The following is a 14,823-nucleotide window of genomic DNA, read 5'->3' as shown; positions in this document are numbered from 1 at the left end:
AGGATTAAAAAGGTAGAAGGTGGACCTGGTGAAGAGGACCATCCGGTACTAGAAGGTGGTTCTGGTGAAGAGGACGACTAGGTAAAAGGAGATTAGTAGATTATTTTCTCTTGAAGGCTGGATTCTTTACAGTCCTGTGAGATGCTGGAGATCTTCTCCCAGTTTGGTGGTAAAGATGATGGGAGCTGGTCAAACAGCATCAGCACCAGAGCTGCCAACAAACTCCTTCATAAAGCTGGAAACGTGGAGACGTGAGTCAGCGGTGGACAGAAGGCTGCCAGCTGTCCTCCCTCTGGGAAAGTCCATCAGCCTACTCCATCCAGAGCCCATCCTCAATCTGACTCTCCACCTCTGCTGTCAAACAGGAAGTCTTTCACCAGTTCACCACCCAGCAACAGGTGAACCCCACTTATAGACTTGTCTGTAAATTCTTATTAAAACCTGTCCACATTGCTCATGCTCTAAGTCTACTATAACTAACAGACTACTCTAACCTTTGCTTCCATTTGTAATGATGATCCTGTATCCGTCCATCTTCTCCTTCTGCTTCTCCCTGCAGAACTACCGATGATCTAAAACCTTTCTGCTTCCATTTTCTCCCAGTTCACAGTTTCTTCCAACACTGGACTGACTGGATATGCTCCATTTCTCCTCCAGGTGAAATTCTCCCTTTACCCATTATATACACATTACTAGAAACGCATGTAGACTGAATGTGGCCCAGTTCAACCTGGTAGAACAGCAGAAACCAGGTCCTCATACTGGTCTCCAGTTTGGTTCCTCCTCCTCATACTAGTCTCCAGTCTGGTTCCTCCTCCTCATACTGGTCTCCAGTCTGGTTCCTCCTCCTCATACTGGTCTCCAGTCTGGTTCCTCCTCCTCATACTGGCCTCCAGTCTGGTTCCTCCTCCTCATACTGGTCTCCAGTCTGGTTCCTCCTCCTCATACTGGCCTCCAGTCTGGTTCCTCTTCCTCATGCTGGTCTCCAGTCTAGTTCCTATTCCTCATGCTGGTCTCCAGTCTGGGTCCAATTCCTTGTGCTGGTCTCCAGCCTGGTTCCTCCTCCTCATGCTGGTCTCCATCCTGGTAACTCCTCCTCCAGGATGAGATAACAGCTACAGCACATCTTAGTAGGAACATTCAGGAAAACCCTAGTTAACCCAGTTTGAACTGGGTAAACTGGTTTGAACTGGTTAACTGGTGGAGACTGTGAATTTGCCTCAGCTTTGGATCAGTGAGAATATCGTTGCCGCCAGCAGCCCAGGCTGGAAGTGAGTCCTCTATGTGGATTTGCTGGACTTCCTTATTCGTTTGCTCTGACAACTTGTGGAAGGTTGCAGCAGCAGCCGCAGTCACATGATCCAGAAAGATCTGACCCACAGCAGCATGCAGGTCGTGGTCAGTTTCCCTGACAGGCCACATCGTGTCCCGCTGATCCAGATTTATTCCGACTGCTGCTGTGTAGTAGCTGGAAGTGGATTGAGTCTGATACAGCGAGGCATTAAGCAGACAGAATGACTGTCCTGCTACACCAGCTGGTTCTCAGGGCTCCACTTCAGTCTGGAGGAACACACTTATCACACAAATCACCTTCACATTCACTCTACTGGAATTTTCCACAAGAACTAAAGGAAACCAAAGGAAGGAAGTTAAAGTGGAGACAAGATGACAGGAAATCTAAACGGTGATTCAGTACTTTGTCTCAGAGGCCTCTTTGAAGAGCCAAGCTGAGGTCCTGTCTGGTGCGGTGGATCCTGGTTCCCCTTTTTAATCTTGGAAACCAGAACGGCTTCATTTCTGGGTCTCTTGATGTTACCCGGACCTGGAACTGAGCCACAGATCGTCTGTATAAAGGGCGGCAACGTCTTCCTCCATGATTATTCTCTTACTTCAGTTTTATTTGCTCCAGAATCTGGTGAAGATTCTGATTCATGTCATTCATCAATGGGCTGAATAACACAAGTTGGAGACGCAGTTTAAACGTGGTGGTTAGAGCACAGTAAATGAAAATGAATCCACATCTTCATCCACAAGTGATAGTCCGGGGGACTCGGTTCGAGTGGGAGGTTTGCTTTCACACTGCAGTTTCTACCGAGCAGACCAGACCGCCTGGACGTCATACAGTGACAGGGGACATGTTACCAAACAATCATGGACCAAACAGAGAAAACAACCGACTCTTTGACTGTCCTTGCCCTTCAGCTGGCTCGGTTACAGCAGGTTAACATGTCTGCAGTCCGGTTTTACTTTGGTTCAAACCTGATCTGGTTTTCACCAGATCAGTCCAGCAGCAGAGGGAGCCAGACATCCACCATGTTGACCTACGACATGACCTCTCTTCATTTCACTGAATGCTCCGCTTGCTTTCACACTGAACGTGAACTGCATCAGGTTTTACTTGTAAATGAAGCGATACCACTGGAGTCCGCATTATGGTGTGAACTCCAAACAAACCGTACTATCCGGACCGAACGGCGTCTGTGTGAACACATCCGTGCAGGATTTCAGTTCTGATGGACGCTACTGACTCGGTATATGTGGAGTATTTCAATTAGCACAGAAATCGGGTAAAAGTGGAAACAAAGCAGGATGGTGTCTGTAGAGGGGAATCTTAAAGGACCAGAGACGCAGCTGCATGTATGTTTGGGAGCTTCCTGCCCAGGGGAGCTTTTCTCAGGCTTTACTTGCATCGGTCATGGGCCTGGAGAAACACGGAACATTAAAGATCTGTGATGGAGGCTAGCAGCTTAAATGGTTCCTTTTTACAATGAGACCTGCAGTGCTGGAGACGTGGAAGTATTGCAACATGGAGATTAATGTTTTTTAACTATTAAAAATGAACTGCGAAGCTTAAAAAGGGCCAGAGGACAGCCAGGTTTTTCATTTGAAAAGCTCCACAAAAACTTATTAAGCTGCACGGCAGCAAGCAATAAATCCAAGAGTCTAGACTTTCCACATAAAGTTTAAATCTTATCAAGAATTTCATTAAGACAGCCTGTAACTTATTTTCAGGATGCTGTATGTCACCACATGAGCACTGCGCACACACCAGTATGGCTGCTTTCCACACAGCAACCCTGCTTGTTTGTTTTCAACGAATTTGTTTGTCTGCCAAGTTTTAAGCCCTGCAAGCTGCCTGGCAACAGCCTATCAGAGCGCAGGGAACAAGCAGCCATCAAATGCAAAACGCGGGTGTACTACTACAGCAGATTAAGCAAACCGCACACACACCTGCTTCATTTGATTGTCAAATTAGAGGAGCTGGGAACAAACCACAGTGAGAAAAGGTTGTTGGTGTAACAAAAATCAACATCCTGAACACTGAACTTTCAAAACAGCTAAAGAAATATATGGTCTAATTACAAAGAAACTACTCTATTAATAAAAGGACAAAATCCTATTCCCCAAGTAGAAAAGTTAAGAAAGAAAACAGATGGAGAAGACAGTTGCAGGACAAAGAGGTAAAAGGAGGACAAGTCTTTGTTCTTTACTGTGTCTACTTACCTTGAGGTCACGGTGGACCACGCCCATCTGGTGGCAGTGGAGCACAGCTTCTAGGATCTGCTGAATGCAATGACTGCATGCAAACACCAAGGGGCCATGGGTTAGTGACAAGCTAACACTTGCTATCTGCGGCAGTGAGCTTGATTTGACACCTGGGCAGCTGCTGGCCGTGTTAGCGAGCAGCGAGCGCAGCATTGTCCCAAAAATGCTCCAGATTACAGGGTATTTGGCTAAATAACAGCATTTTTAATCTCATACTCAGTAACATTAGCAGCGATGCTGTTTTCTACTCGTGTGCACACGGCCAAATCTCTGCTCAAGTCTCAAAACAAAGTGGTGTTAGATCCTGACCAGCTGTAGGCAGGACGGAGTGGGGAGGGCGGAGCTGGAGGAGGAAATGGTTCAGATCTGTTTCTGGCTCTTTTCTGCCATTATCAGTCAGTTTTACTCATTTCCTGCCCTAACTCTACTAGATTACAACATGGTACGTCACAAACACATTTGCTGAAGTTAAAGTTGAGCAAAACTAGCTAAATATGTGGCAAAGCTAGTCCACTGCCATACCGCTCACAGGCGTTAAGCTCTGATGGGCACTGATGGGAACACAACCCCTGGGGGCATGCCTAAGTTTTCAATAAGGAGTTGGTCAGACCACACATAGCAAAGCAATGTCAAACAGTAAAAGAACTGAATTTTATTGATCCTAAAAGGGGAAAATTGAGTGTAATACCAAGAAAGGTCAGTAGGTGACTATAGTACTCAATCTGTATGCAAACCTTACAGTCCATTTACGTTCTAAGCAACAGACAGAGCGTTTCCTCTGTCTTCTTACATGGATAATCTGGTCCATTTTTTAGGGCCTTCAGACCTGTAAGATGGCAGAGACAGAGTAGCGTTCTGTATCCTGCTAAAGGTAGTGGCACCCACCAAGCACAGGATCAGGATTACCACTGGATTCATTCACATTCTTTACCACCAGGTCATACTAAACTCAAATGGAGTCAAAACCTGGCATCCATATTGTCATACTTGAACCACATGACATCCTCCATTCGCCGTCCCCCGTCCTCTCTCACGTCTCAGCCTGCCACAGTGTGGCGTTTGACATATGCTACATGCGCTTTGTGCCCTGGCATACAGGAGAGGCAGGCAATGATGACATCTACCAGCCCCACCGGCACTACACCACCTACCACCTCCTCTCCAGTCACCCTGCCCACACCGCCCTGCCGCAGGTGGATGCTACAACTCTCCCGTCTGGTGGCAGTGTATGCAGGGTGACTGCTGGAGAAGGATGGGGGTGTGGTTTAGGAGGAGGTGACACATGGTGGAAGGTTAATTGGCCGATAGATCAGGCAGTGGAGAAGCGTGCCAAGGTGCCTCAGGTGGGCCGGCCTATTTCGTTTTTACTGTTACTGTGGTCACTTACTAACCTTTAGGTCCCTGTGCACTATGCCGTTTATATGGCAATGATTTACACTTTCTAGAATCTGCTGTATGCAGTGACTGTGGAGGAGAGAGACAGCAGGCCAGTAGCAAAAAGGAGAGGAAGAGGGAGAAACGTCAGGAAACACGGGAACAACAGAACACCAATACATGAAATAACACTTGATTGATAAAAGTCTTTGAGGAACAGTTCCGCTTTCTGTGGAATACAACTACTTGCAGATCAAGGACATCAAGGACAGAACTACATCAAGGATGTGGCCCTCTTCTGCTGCATAATGCTTGGATGCAGGAGAAAACCACCACCCAAACTTCACTTCAGCCAAGCTTCATCTGTCGGACAGATGGACTCTAGAATACTTTGGTATCTGGAGGAGCTCATGGTCCATCAGTGACTGCAGGTGTCCAGATCATCATCCCTCCACCACCGTGCTGACAGATGCTTTGAGGCGTTTTGTGCTGATATGTTGTTTGGTGAGCAGCCCCGTCAGGCTGCTAGAGAACGAGCCAATGTAATGGCAGTGCATTGTGGGACTTGTAGTATTACCAAATACACTAAATACAATAAAAACCGTACTGTGTCTTTAAGTCCACATGTTGGGGTTTTATTGCTAAGCTAACCGCCTCCAAACCTAAAATACTTAGGAGTAACATAGACAATAACACAAGTAGAAGTGAGTAAATCTTGGTCAGAAAGCTAACTGTTCCTTCAAGTTATTTAACACACAACACTTTGATAACATGCACTTTATGTTTTTCATACACACACACACACACACACACACACACACACACACACACACATATATATATATATATATATATATATATATATATATATATATATATATATATATATATATATATATATATATATACACACACACACACACATATATATTAGGGCTGGGCGATTAATCGAATTTTTATCTCAATTACGATATGGGTTTTTAACGATCATAAAAATGAAATGGTCCGATTATTTGCTCCCTCTCAGTTTCCTCTTGTGCTGTTTTCAGTTGAAAATCGAGTAACACTTGCAGCGCTCTGCTACAGACTCCTCCCACAACCGCTTTGGTTTTATTTAACTCATGTTGCAAACATCTCTCAAGTTAAGGGCTAGACATATGAGAGGCGACGTCGCTCCTTCTCCATCATTTCCTATAGAACTTCCGTGATGAGGTCAAAATGTTAGTCTCTCTCTATGCCCTGGATGATGAGTTTCGTGAGGGTGTTGTGAAGGACATGGCTACAGTTCAATGTTTCGCCACTGCTACAGACCTGTGGTCAAGCCGCACAATAGAGCCGTATATGATGCTGATTTCAATGTAAAAACTAAATGTCTCCAGACTCATTTTTGTTCAGATCACACCAGGCAGAACATAACTGCTGGTCTAAGTGGGACCTGGGTGGAAAGAAACTAGTTTGTATTTTTCCCCATAATCGAGCAGCCTTAAAGGTCCCATATTATGCAAAATTCACTTTTTAATGGTTTTGGAACAGTCATACTGGTCCCCCCGCATGTGTAGGAGACCCGTAAGTGTGAAACTCTTTCAGGCACTCTCTCTCCCCCCTGCTCCACCTCTAGGGAAGTAAGCGCTGAAATGAGCTTGTTTGAAAGCGTCTACGTTATGACGTCATAAGGGACAATAACCACTCCCCACAGAGCGATGGACTCGTCTACCGGCTCTCAAAGCCCGCCCTCTAAAAATCACCTAGCGCCCAGTGTTTTTCCCTCTTCGGCAACCCTCGTTAGCGGACATGGCTAAGCGACAGAAGCACTGTTCTGTTTGTGGCTGCATAAATGAACACGAAAACGTTTTTTTACTTCCATCCACTGAACCCACGAGGACTGAGTGGATTAATTTTATTTTTGGAGGAAATGTACCCGGAGACTTCCAAAGGTTTTGCATGTCTGTGGCCAGCATTTCAAAGAGGACTGTTTCCACAACATGGGGGCATGGAAAGCAGGCTTCGCCAACCGTTTGAAGCTGAAGCCAGGTTCAATACCAACTGTCCGTGACACAGCTGGAGAGGTAAGAGCTGGCAGTTATTTTATCGTTTCGGCCTTATTAGTCTGATAGCTTGAAAATATATTAACCTGTCAATCACCTCATGACGGGCGATGCGATGGGCAGAGCCAACAGCTGAGCTGCTCCACCAGGGTTCCGCCCACCATAAACGGCACATTTCTGAAGCTGCTAAAAAGAGGGAGGTGAAGAGAAGCCGCTGCACTCAAACTGAGGGTCGATTTGTCCATACCATGGCGGAAATATTTCATTTAGATATTAATGAATGGTCTCAGATTGGGAATAAAGTGTATAATATGGGACCTTTAATATATATATATATATATATATATATATATATATATATATATATATATATATACACACATATATATATATATACACACAGACACATATATACACACACACAGATTTAAAGGCTTTTTTTTTTTTTACCATTTATCTAAATCCACAGCAAAACAGAGTCTACAAGCTGATATAATCAGTTTGCATTAAGAACTTAAAGAGTCGCAGTTTTTTTTCATCAAGTCAAACGTCTGAGCAGCTGGAAGGAAAAACAGCAACCTTACATCATTAAAGTTAAACCTGAAATAAAATGAAGAGGCTTTGGACGGAAGTGACATCCTTTGATAGGAGGTCTGTATTATTTGAGCAAAAAGAGTCTGTTTTGAGTGGATTTATTGAAGAAAAAAAAAAAGGGAAGCAGAAAATGAGGAAGCTGGACCCATAATCAAAGAAAGATGGGACATCTTTGATCTTAAAGACATAAAAAAGGCTGAGAAATAAAAGTTTAATTATCTGTAGGTGAATGGGAGGTTAGCATTTTAATGATGTGGTCATTTCTGTATTACAGGTATGTGTTTAAATATGTCTTTAAGACCAAATAAGACAAAAATAACATCTCTTTTTTAAAAACGAATCCATAAAACACAAAACTACTATATCAGATTGATACAGACCTGGCATCAGCTTCGCTGTAGTACTCCCTGGCAACGATGTCCTCGAACAGCTCGCCACCTGTAACTCTGAGGCGGAGAGAAAAAGGGACAAACGGTCAAAAAGGAAGGGGGAAAAGAAGTTTGTTTCGGCTGTAAGCTGCTGTTAACCATGGAACGGGCCAGGGCTCTTTGCTCGGCCCCATTGGTCGGATCATTCACCGCCTCAGCACCAAACCCTCTACCCAGATCACCCACAATCCCTGGTCGAACTTCTGTGGCAAAATTTGAACTGGGATCTCCTCCATCCACATAAACTTGCTTAAAGACTGGGCTAATATTGTGTTGTTCTGGACTCCACACTTTTATTTCAGGCTTAATTCAAGTCTGTCAGCAAAGTTTCCACCAAAAAAGAAAAACACCAGAATTTGATTCACTCCCAGACTGAAGTTGAGGCCCTCATCACTACCGGCTGGATTACTGCAGCGGGGTTCCCGCAAAGTCCTGCAGAATCTAGTGCATACAGAGCACTGTTGTCGCACACAACAGGATCGGGAGCATCCCTGCTAGAAGTCCTGCCACTAAAACTACTCTGGGATTAAAACTGGGATTGTAACATGATGGATGGTAATGTGAAGGAAGTGTCATCTATACTGGACATGTTTGGTTTGTGGCAACATGTAACAGACCACATTCCAGTCCACATTCTGGACCTGGTTATCTCTAAAGGTGGTGATATTCCCTCTGCTGCGGTCGCTGACTCAGCCTTGTCTGAGCATTTCTGTATTTAGTGTTATTTACTGATCACTCAGAACGTCCAACCAGCTGCTTCTCTGCTCCTCTGGAAGAGGAACATTAATAAAAGAACAAGAGCTCAGTGTGTAGAGGGCATAGCTATGTTACAACAACCAGAGCAGAGTTAGTTGATGGATTCCTGGATTATTTCAGTCTGGAAACCTTGAATGTAATGGATGCTGCTGCACCGATAAGAACCAGGAGCACCTTGAGCAAACAGAAAACACCATGGAGAAACACCACTGTGGTCACCAGCCTATAGAGAGAAAGCAGGAAAACTGAGTGGAAGTGGCGAAAAATTTACTTCAGACTGACTCTGAGCTGTAGAAACAAAGCCTGTGTAACTATAACAATGAGCTGTGCAAGGTCAGAGAGCTGCATTTTTCTGGAATGAGCCACAAGAACGTCAACAATTCTCTCTATTTGCTATGATGGAAAACTTCCAGTTCAGCCCAGAGCTCCTTTCCACTGAGAAATATAACCAGTTTACCAACATTTTAGCCAAAACATTAAAACCATTAGGCAAAATATTAATGCCACCCAGTCAAACAAGAAAACTAGTCTGTGTTTAAAATCTGGAAATATTTCTGATGTTATGTCAGTTTAATATGCTGGATTTAAAAATCCTACAGGAAATAGTTTGGCATCTGAAATCAACAACATGCACTCTGGACATGATCCCATCTGACTTTTTAAACCAGTTTTTACCTCAGTAGAAAGTGATCTCCAACTCATAGTTAACAGCTCGCTGGCATCAGATTCTAAAGATGGCTGCCATTAAGCCCCTCCCCTAGACACCTCTATAATGAACAACTATAGTTCTATTTAGAAGGCCGGAGTTATTTTGTTACGAGCTATGAATCTGAGTGAGTGGTCATGACTTGTGGAGTCCCCCAGGGGTCAGTCCTTGGACCTCTTCTGATCAATTTGTGTATGCTCCCTCTTTTGGTCATATATTACAGAACTTTTACTATTAATTATCACAGTTATGCTGATGATACACAACGTTATGTGTCTCTGTCACCAGACGACTGCAGCCCCATAGACTTATTGTGTCAGAGTCTAGAGCAAATAAACACCTGGATGAGGGAGAATTTTCTACAACTAAATGAAGACAAAACTGAGATTATTCTGTTTGGTAGCAAAGAGAAGCGGATCAACATTGGTAATCACCTGGAGACTCGGGCTCTTAAAATCACCGACCAAGTTCGTAACTTTTAAGTGATGATAGACTCAGACCTGACTTTACCAGCTCAGAAATATCAACAGAGTTAAAAGTTTAGTCTCCCAGAAAGACCAAGAGAAACTCATCCATGTATCCATCTCCAATAGGCTGGATTACTGTAATGGTCTTTAACAGGACTTCCCAGTAAGACCAGTAAACATCTGCAGCTCATCCAGATGCTGCTGCTGGAGTTTTAACCAGGACTAAGAGATCTGAACACATCACACCAGTTATAACATCTTTACACTGGTTTCCAGTTTATACTGGTTTCCAGTCACAGAACAGATTTAAAGCCTTCTGATAGTTTACATCCCAGAATGGTTTAGGCCCAGATTCCATCTGTGATACTGTTCAGAAAATATAAACCTAGCAGGGTCTCTGAGATCCACAGACTCTGGTCCACTAGTCCAGACCAGAGTCCAGTCCAGAGTCCAGAGTTCAAACTAGAATCCAGACCAGAGTCCAGTCCAGAGTCCAGGCCAGTGTTCAGACTAGAGTCCAAGTCAGAATCCAGACCAGAGTCCAGACCAGAGTTCAGCCCAGAGTCCAGTCCAGAGTTCAGACTAGAGTCCAGGGCAGAGTTCAGACTAGAGTCCAGGCCAGAGTTCAGACCAGAGTTCAGGCCAGATTTCAATCCAGAGTCCAGTCCAGAGTCTAGGCCAGAGTCCAGACCAGAGTTCGGGCTAAAGTCCAGGCCAGAGTCCAGTCCAGACCTCAACCCAACAGAACATCTTTAGGGTGAATTAGAGCGGAGGCTGAGAGCCAGGCCTTCTGGTCCAGCATTAGTCTCACACGTACATCTGGAGGAATGGTCAGAGATTTCTTAAAAACACCTCATCTGTGCCCCCCTTTTCCTGGTCAGTGCTCCTGCCTGGCCCCCAATCAGAACTTTTCTAGACCCGCCCCTGCATTGCTGAAGTATAAACCCTGTCTACCACCAGCCAGCTACTGTGTTAGAGAAAGTCCTGCCAACAGCAACACTTTGTGGTAAATATGTGACGGTATGAACCATGAACTGCTAGTTACCTCCTTCTCAGCTGATCACAGACAGTCGCAATGATTCACGGAGCAACATGAGAGGCGATAGAGGAAGCAGCTGTTGCACAAACAGAGACGATCAGAGATCCTCTAGAGCAGCCACGTTGGTGCAGAACGCAAGATGAGTTTAAGAAAAAGTGTAGGTGTGTCTCATTTTCTCCATCGTGCCTCTCCACATCCGCTGTCATAACAGAGAAATGACGGATGTATGGGGCTCGTCATGCATGCGTTAAAAATATTAACACAATTAATTACATAAATTAGTTACCGCAGGGGTCAGGTTTGTTGATAATCTTACCAGGTCCTGGTTGGTAAAACTGCACCCGTGCAGGACTCTGCAGACGAACTCGGCTGCATTGTACTGAAGTAGGAGCCTGTGCTCCAGAAAAGGCCATTGTCTTTGCTCTGTGCTCTCCTTTCTGGACCTAGTTCTATCTGTTCAGAGTGGACAAATACTTCCACATTGATAAACAGACGTGAAGCATCCAGTACATCCGTAAACACTACGTGGCATGGTCTTCTCCTCTGTGCATGCGTGTGACTTCAGGACCGCGTACCGTCACACTTCAGTGGGATGGTCACTTTGAAATGATGACGTTAACGACAACACACACACACACACACACACACACACAAAAAAAAATCTGATTTAATTAAAAGATCGGATGTGAGCATTAAGACCTGCAGTGTGAACGTCGCCTTAGTCAACCCAAGCACCAGCAGCATGTCAGCACCACCCTCATAAATCTCCCCTGGCTCCTGCTCACATCTGGCATCACCTGTGAGATCCTTCTCCTCACCTGTAAATCTGTCTCTGATGTGGTCCCTCAGCACCTGTCCGACCTCCTCCACCCATGCACGACCTCTATGCTGCCATCCCCACCCATATGTCTACTATCTGAGCTCCACCATGCCCTGACTCACCTCTTCAAAAAGACCTTCTCTGAGTCTCTTGAGTTTTATTCGATGTTGCTCTTGTTGTACAGCGTACCATATAAATCTCAGTTACTTTTATAATGATAATAAAGAAGAAAACTGTAAAATCAGATTACCATTCCTGAGTGTACACAGGAAAAGAGCCAGATAATCACATCTGGAGGAAGCTTGTTTCTTTCCTTTTTCTCTCAGACCAGCTGATAAAACAGACGGATGTTTTGCTTTAGTGCTTAAATAGTGAAAATGCTGCAATCAGACGTGGTCATACTCAACATGCACATTATTTATTCAACTGGAAGGAGTTCTGCATCTTTCCATGATTTAATTCCAAAGAGCTTTTCCAAGAAACACAGATGGGATATCTATAATGGAAAGGAGGCACAGTAATAATGGAGCAACAAAGTGTACGTCAGGCTGCAAATGAGCCTTCAAACTTCATGTACACAATATTAATGTTCAACATTTTATAAGAATCAGTTTATTCATTATGAGGAGAAAAACTCTGTTAACCTGCTGTGGAAAAGCCTGAGAAAATCCTCCTCATAGTGACGTCATCTGGGTAGTTGAGGTTCACAGATGAATCATGTTAAAAACAAACTAAATAAATTTGTCACAAGCTGGGATGTGTTGCTGGGAATGCAAGTATTTCCCAGGCAGAGAAATACCAGCTATTCAGTAAAATCTAAAAAGAAAATAAACCAAGAAATTGATGGAGATTGAACACACCACAGTTCCTGTACTGGAAAGTCATGCAACATCACATCACGTCCCACCACATCACATCATGTCATGCCACGCCACATCATGTCACGTCACACATCACGTCTCACCACATCACATCATGCCACGCTACATCACGTCACATCATGCCACGTCACGTCACGCAACATCACATCACATCCCACCACATCACATCATGTCACACTACACCATGCCACGCCAAACCACATCATGCCACGCTACATCATGCCATGCCACGTTTAACCCTTTAATACCGTATGTGCCACTAGATACACACAGTTTCTGAGGCCTTTTATGGTATCACTTTATGGTATAAACGTGTTGTGCCTTCTAGTTGTCCTCGGAACTGGAATGGCTGGAACGGCTTCAAGACCAGCAAATACGACAAAAAGGATCCCCTCATCCCAACTTTGTCAACTTTCCAAACACTGATATAGCAGCATGGATTTAAGGTTTTGATGCCACATTCCAGCGAACGTAGGACTCTTGCTTATTTGCACTGGAAACAGCATGTTTAACATTCAGTGTGGATTCACTTGCAGAAAACTGTACCGTGTTTGCTTGACCTTTGGTCACCCAAATGTGGAAAAAGACTTTGTTAGCTCTTCAATGTCCTTCACAGGTTTAGTGGTGCAACAGTGAAAAAGGTCCCCCTCTCAAACCATTTCCTTCTGCAGGTTTAGTGGTGCAGCAGTGAAAAAGGTCCCCCAAGTCAAATGACCGATTTCAGAGGAGATAGCAACAAGACTCCATTTCAACTACTGTCAAAATTGCAAACTTGATACTATAAACCAGTTTTAAATTGTGTTGCTAGACCGGTATAACCAGAGTTATGATAAAAAATGTACGACAGACTTTTCAAGTGACCCATGTTCGGTGCAGGAAGAAACTGTAAAAACGGCCGAATCTGGGAAAAGTACTGGAAGCTTTTCTCTGATTTCAGGTCGTCGTTTCTCCAGTTTTACACACCAAGGACTAAGCTAAAACTCAGCTGCGGCAGGTAAATTACTGATTAAACATTTGATAGTGATGTAACCATTATCCAGCCTATTCAGGGTGATATTTAGTCTTTTTCTGGGCTTCTAATGAACAGATGAGTCAGACACAGACCCAGCAGATGGCTTTTCAGTAGAAATGGATGAATTAAATCATCTAACCTTCCATCTGTGTTCAACTAATGTTTACAGGGCTGCGTGGTGCGTATATGATCCCGCATCATGTAATCAAACTCAGCTGTAAGTCATCTTTGTTCTGACATGATAGACAAATAGCAAGTAAACGTGCTTCATCATGTAAATCCAGTCTAAATCCAACACTTACAAGTCAAAGACCAGATAGTGGAATCCCTCCTCGGATATGCTGTCATGGAGGCGGACTGTGGGGGAAGAGGACAGAAAAGGTTCAGGTTTCATTCCATTCATAAAGACAAGCAACAACACTGATAGCAGCAGCTTCATCTGAACTATGGCCCACATTTTTCATGCAAACACACACTTATCGTTTAACAAACAGGATACAGATTCTTCACTTGCTTTGGTTTAAATTCCCTCCAGATTTCATGGTTTCATGGTTAAAAATATTCTGATGATTAGAAGGAGGTGCTGTTTATATGTGTATTCATGTCTACTTCGATAAACCTTCAACGCCATTCCCTTTCATTGACTAATAAAGTGTCATTCCACCACATTAGAATATAAATGGAGCCCCAATGTTCTGTCCCATCCAACCAGACTCCTGATAGATGGATGATTGATCTTCCTCTGGACCACCTGAGGCCCAGTTAGCTCCCAGAGTTTCCATGCAGACCAACAGTTTTCCCACGTAACCAACCACAACCTGCATGGCCCCCTTATGCCCGACTGTACATTCAGTCAGATGTTAGTCAGATAAAAAAAACGGAGAAGCTTGATGAGATTTTTAGCTTAAAAACTGAATTCTGAACAGCTGAAGCCAGAAATGCGCATATTTTGCAGAAAACTTTAAATCAGACTAAAATTCTCTTGCTTTAGGTCAGCTAAGTTAAACTCCATTACTTCTTTGTGCTAAATGCTGGAGTGATCAGAAGGAAACACTAAGATGTTGGGAGAAGCATTGTAGGGATTTTTGTGGTCGACAAGGGCCACTACCACATGCACCCCAACCCTTACAGTGAAACATAGGAAGACACAGTGAG

General features: G+C 44.1%; 1 protein-coding gene across 12 annotated transcripts in view; it reads right to left on the bottom strand.

Moving 5' to 3' along the window:
• The window catches only part of camk2d1 (calcium/calmodulin-dependent protein kinase (CaM kinase) II delta 1), an 85,314-nt gene that overhangs the window by 34,750 nt on the left and 35,741 nt on the right, over positions 1-14,823 (bottom strand). For 6 of the 12 annotated variants that reach the window (XM_041984540.1, XM_041984544.1, XM_041984548.1 and 3 more), the window contains exons 4-6: positions 13,971-14,025; positions 7,940-8,005; positions 4,938-5,010 (exon numbers count right to left, since the gene is read on the bottom strand). In XM_041984540.1, coding sequence (XP_041840474.1) covers positions 4,938-5,010; positions 7,940-8,005; positions 13,971-14,025 — 194 coding nt within the window. Of the gene's footprint in view, positions 1-3,504; positions 3,578-4,937; positions 5,011-7,939; positions 8,006-13,970; positions 14,026-14,823 lie in introns of all 12 variants that reach the window. The other 6 variants (XM_041984539.1, XM_041984543.1, XM_041984542.1 and 3 more) reach the window with 1 other exon arrangement.

This window comes from Melanotaenia boesemani, chromosome 5 (assembly GCF_017639745.1).
Source record: "Melanotaenia boesemani isolate fMelBoe1 chromosome 5, fMelBoe1.pri, whole genome shotgun sequence".
NCBI classification, from domain to species: domain Eukaryota; kingdom Metazoa; phylum Chordata; class Actinopteri; order Atheriniformes; family Melanotaeniidae; genus Melanotaenia; species Melanotaenia boesemani.
The sequence above is the reverse complement of the archived record's forward strand: the minus strand, read 5'-3'. Positions and strand labels throughout refer to the sequence as shown.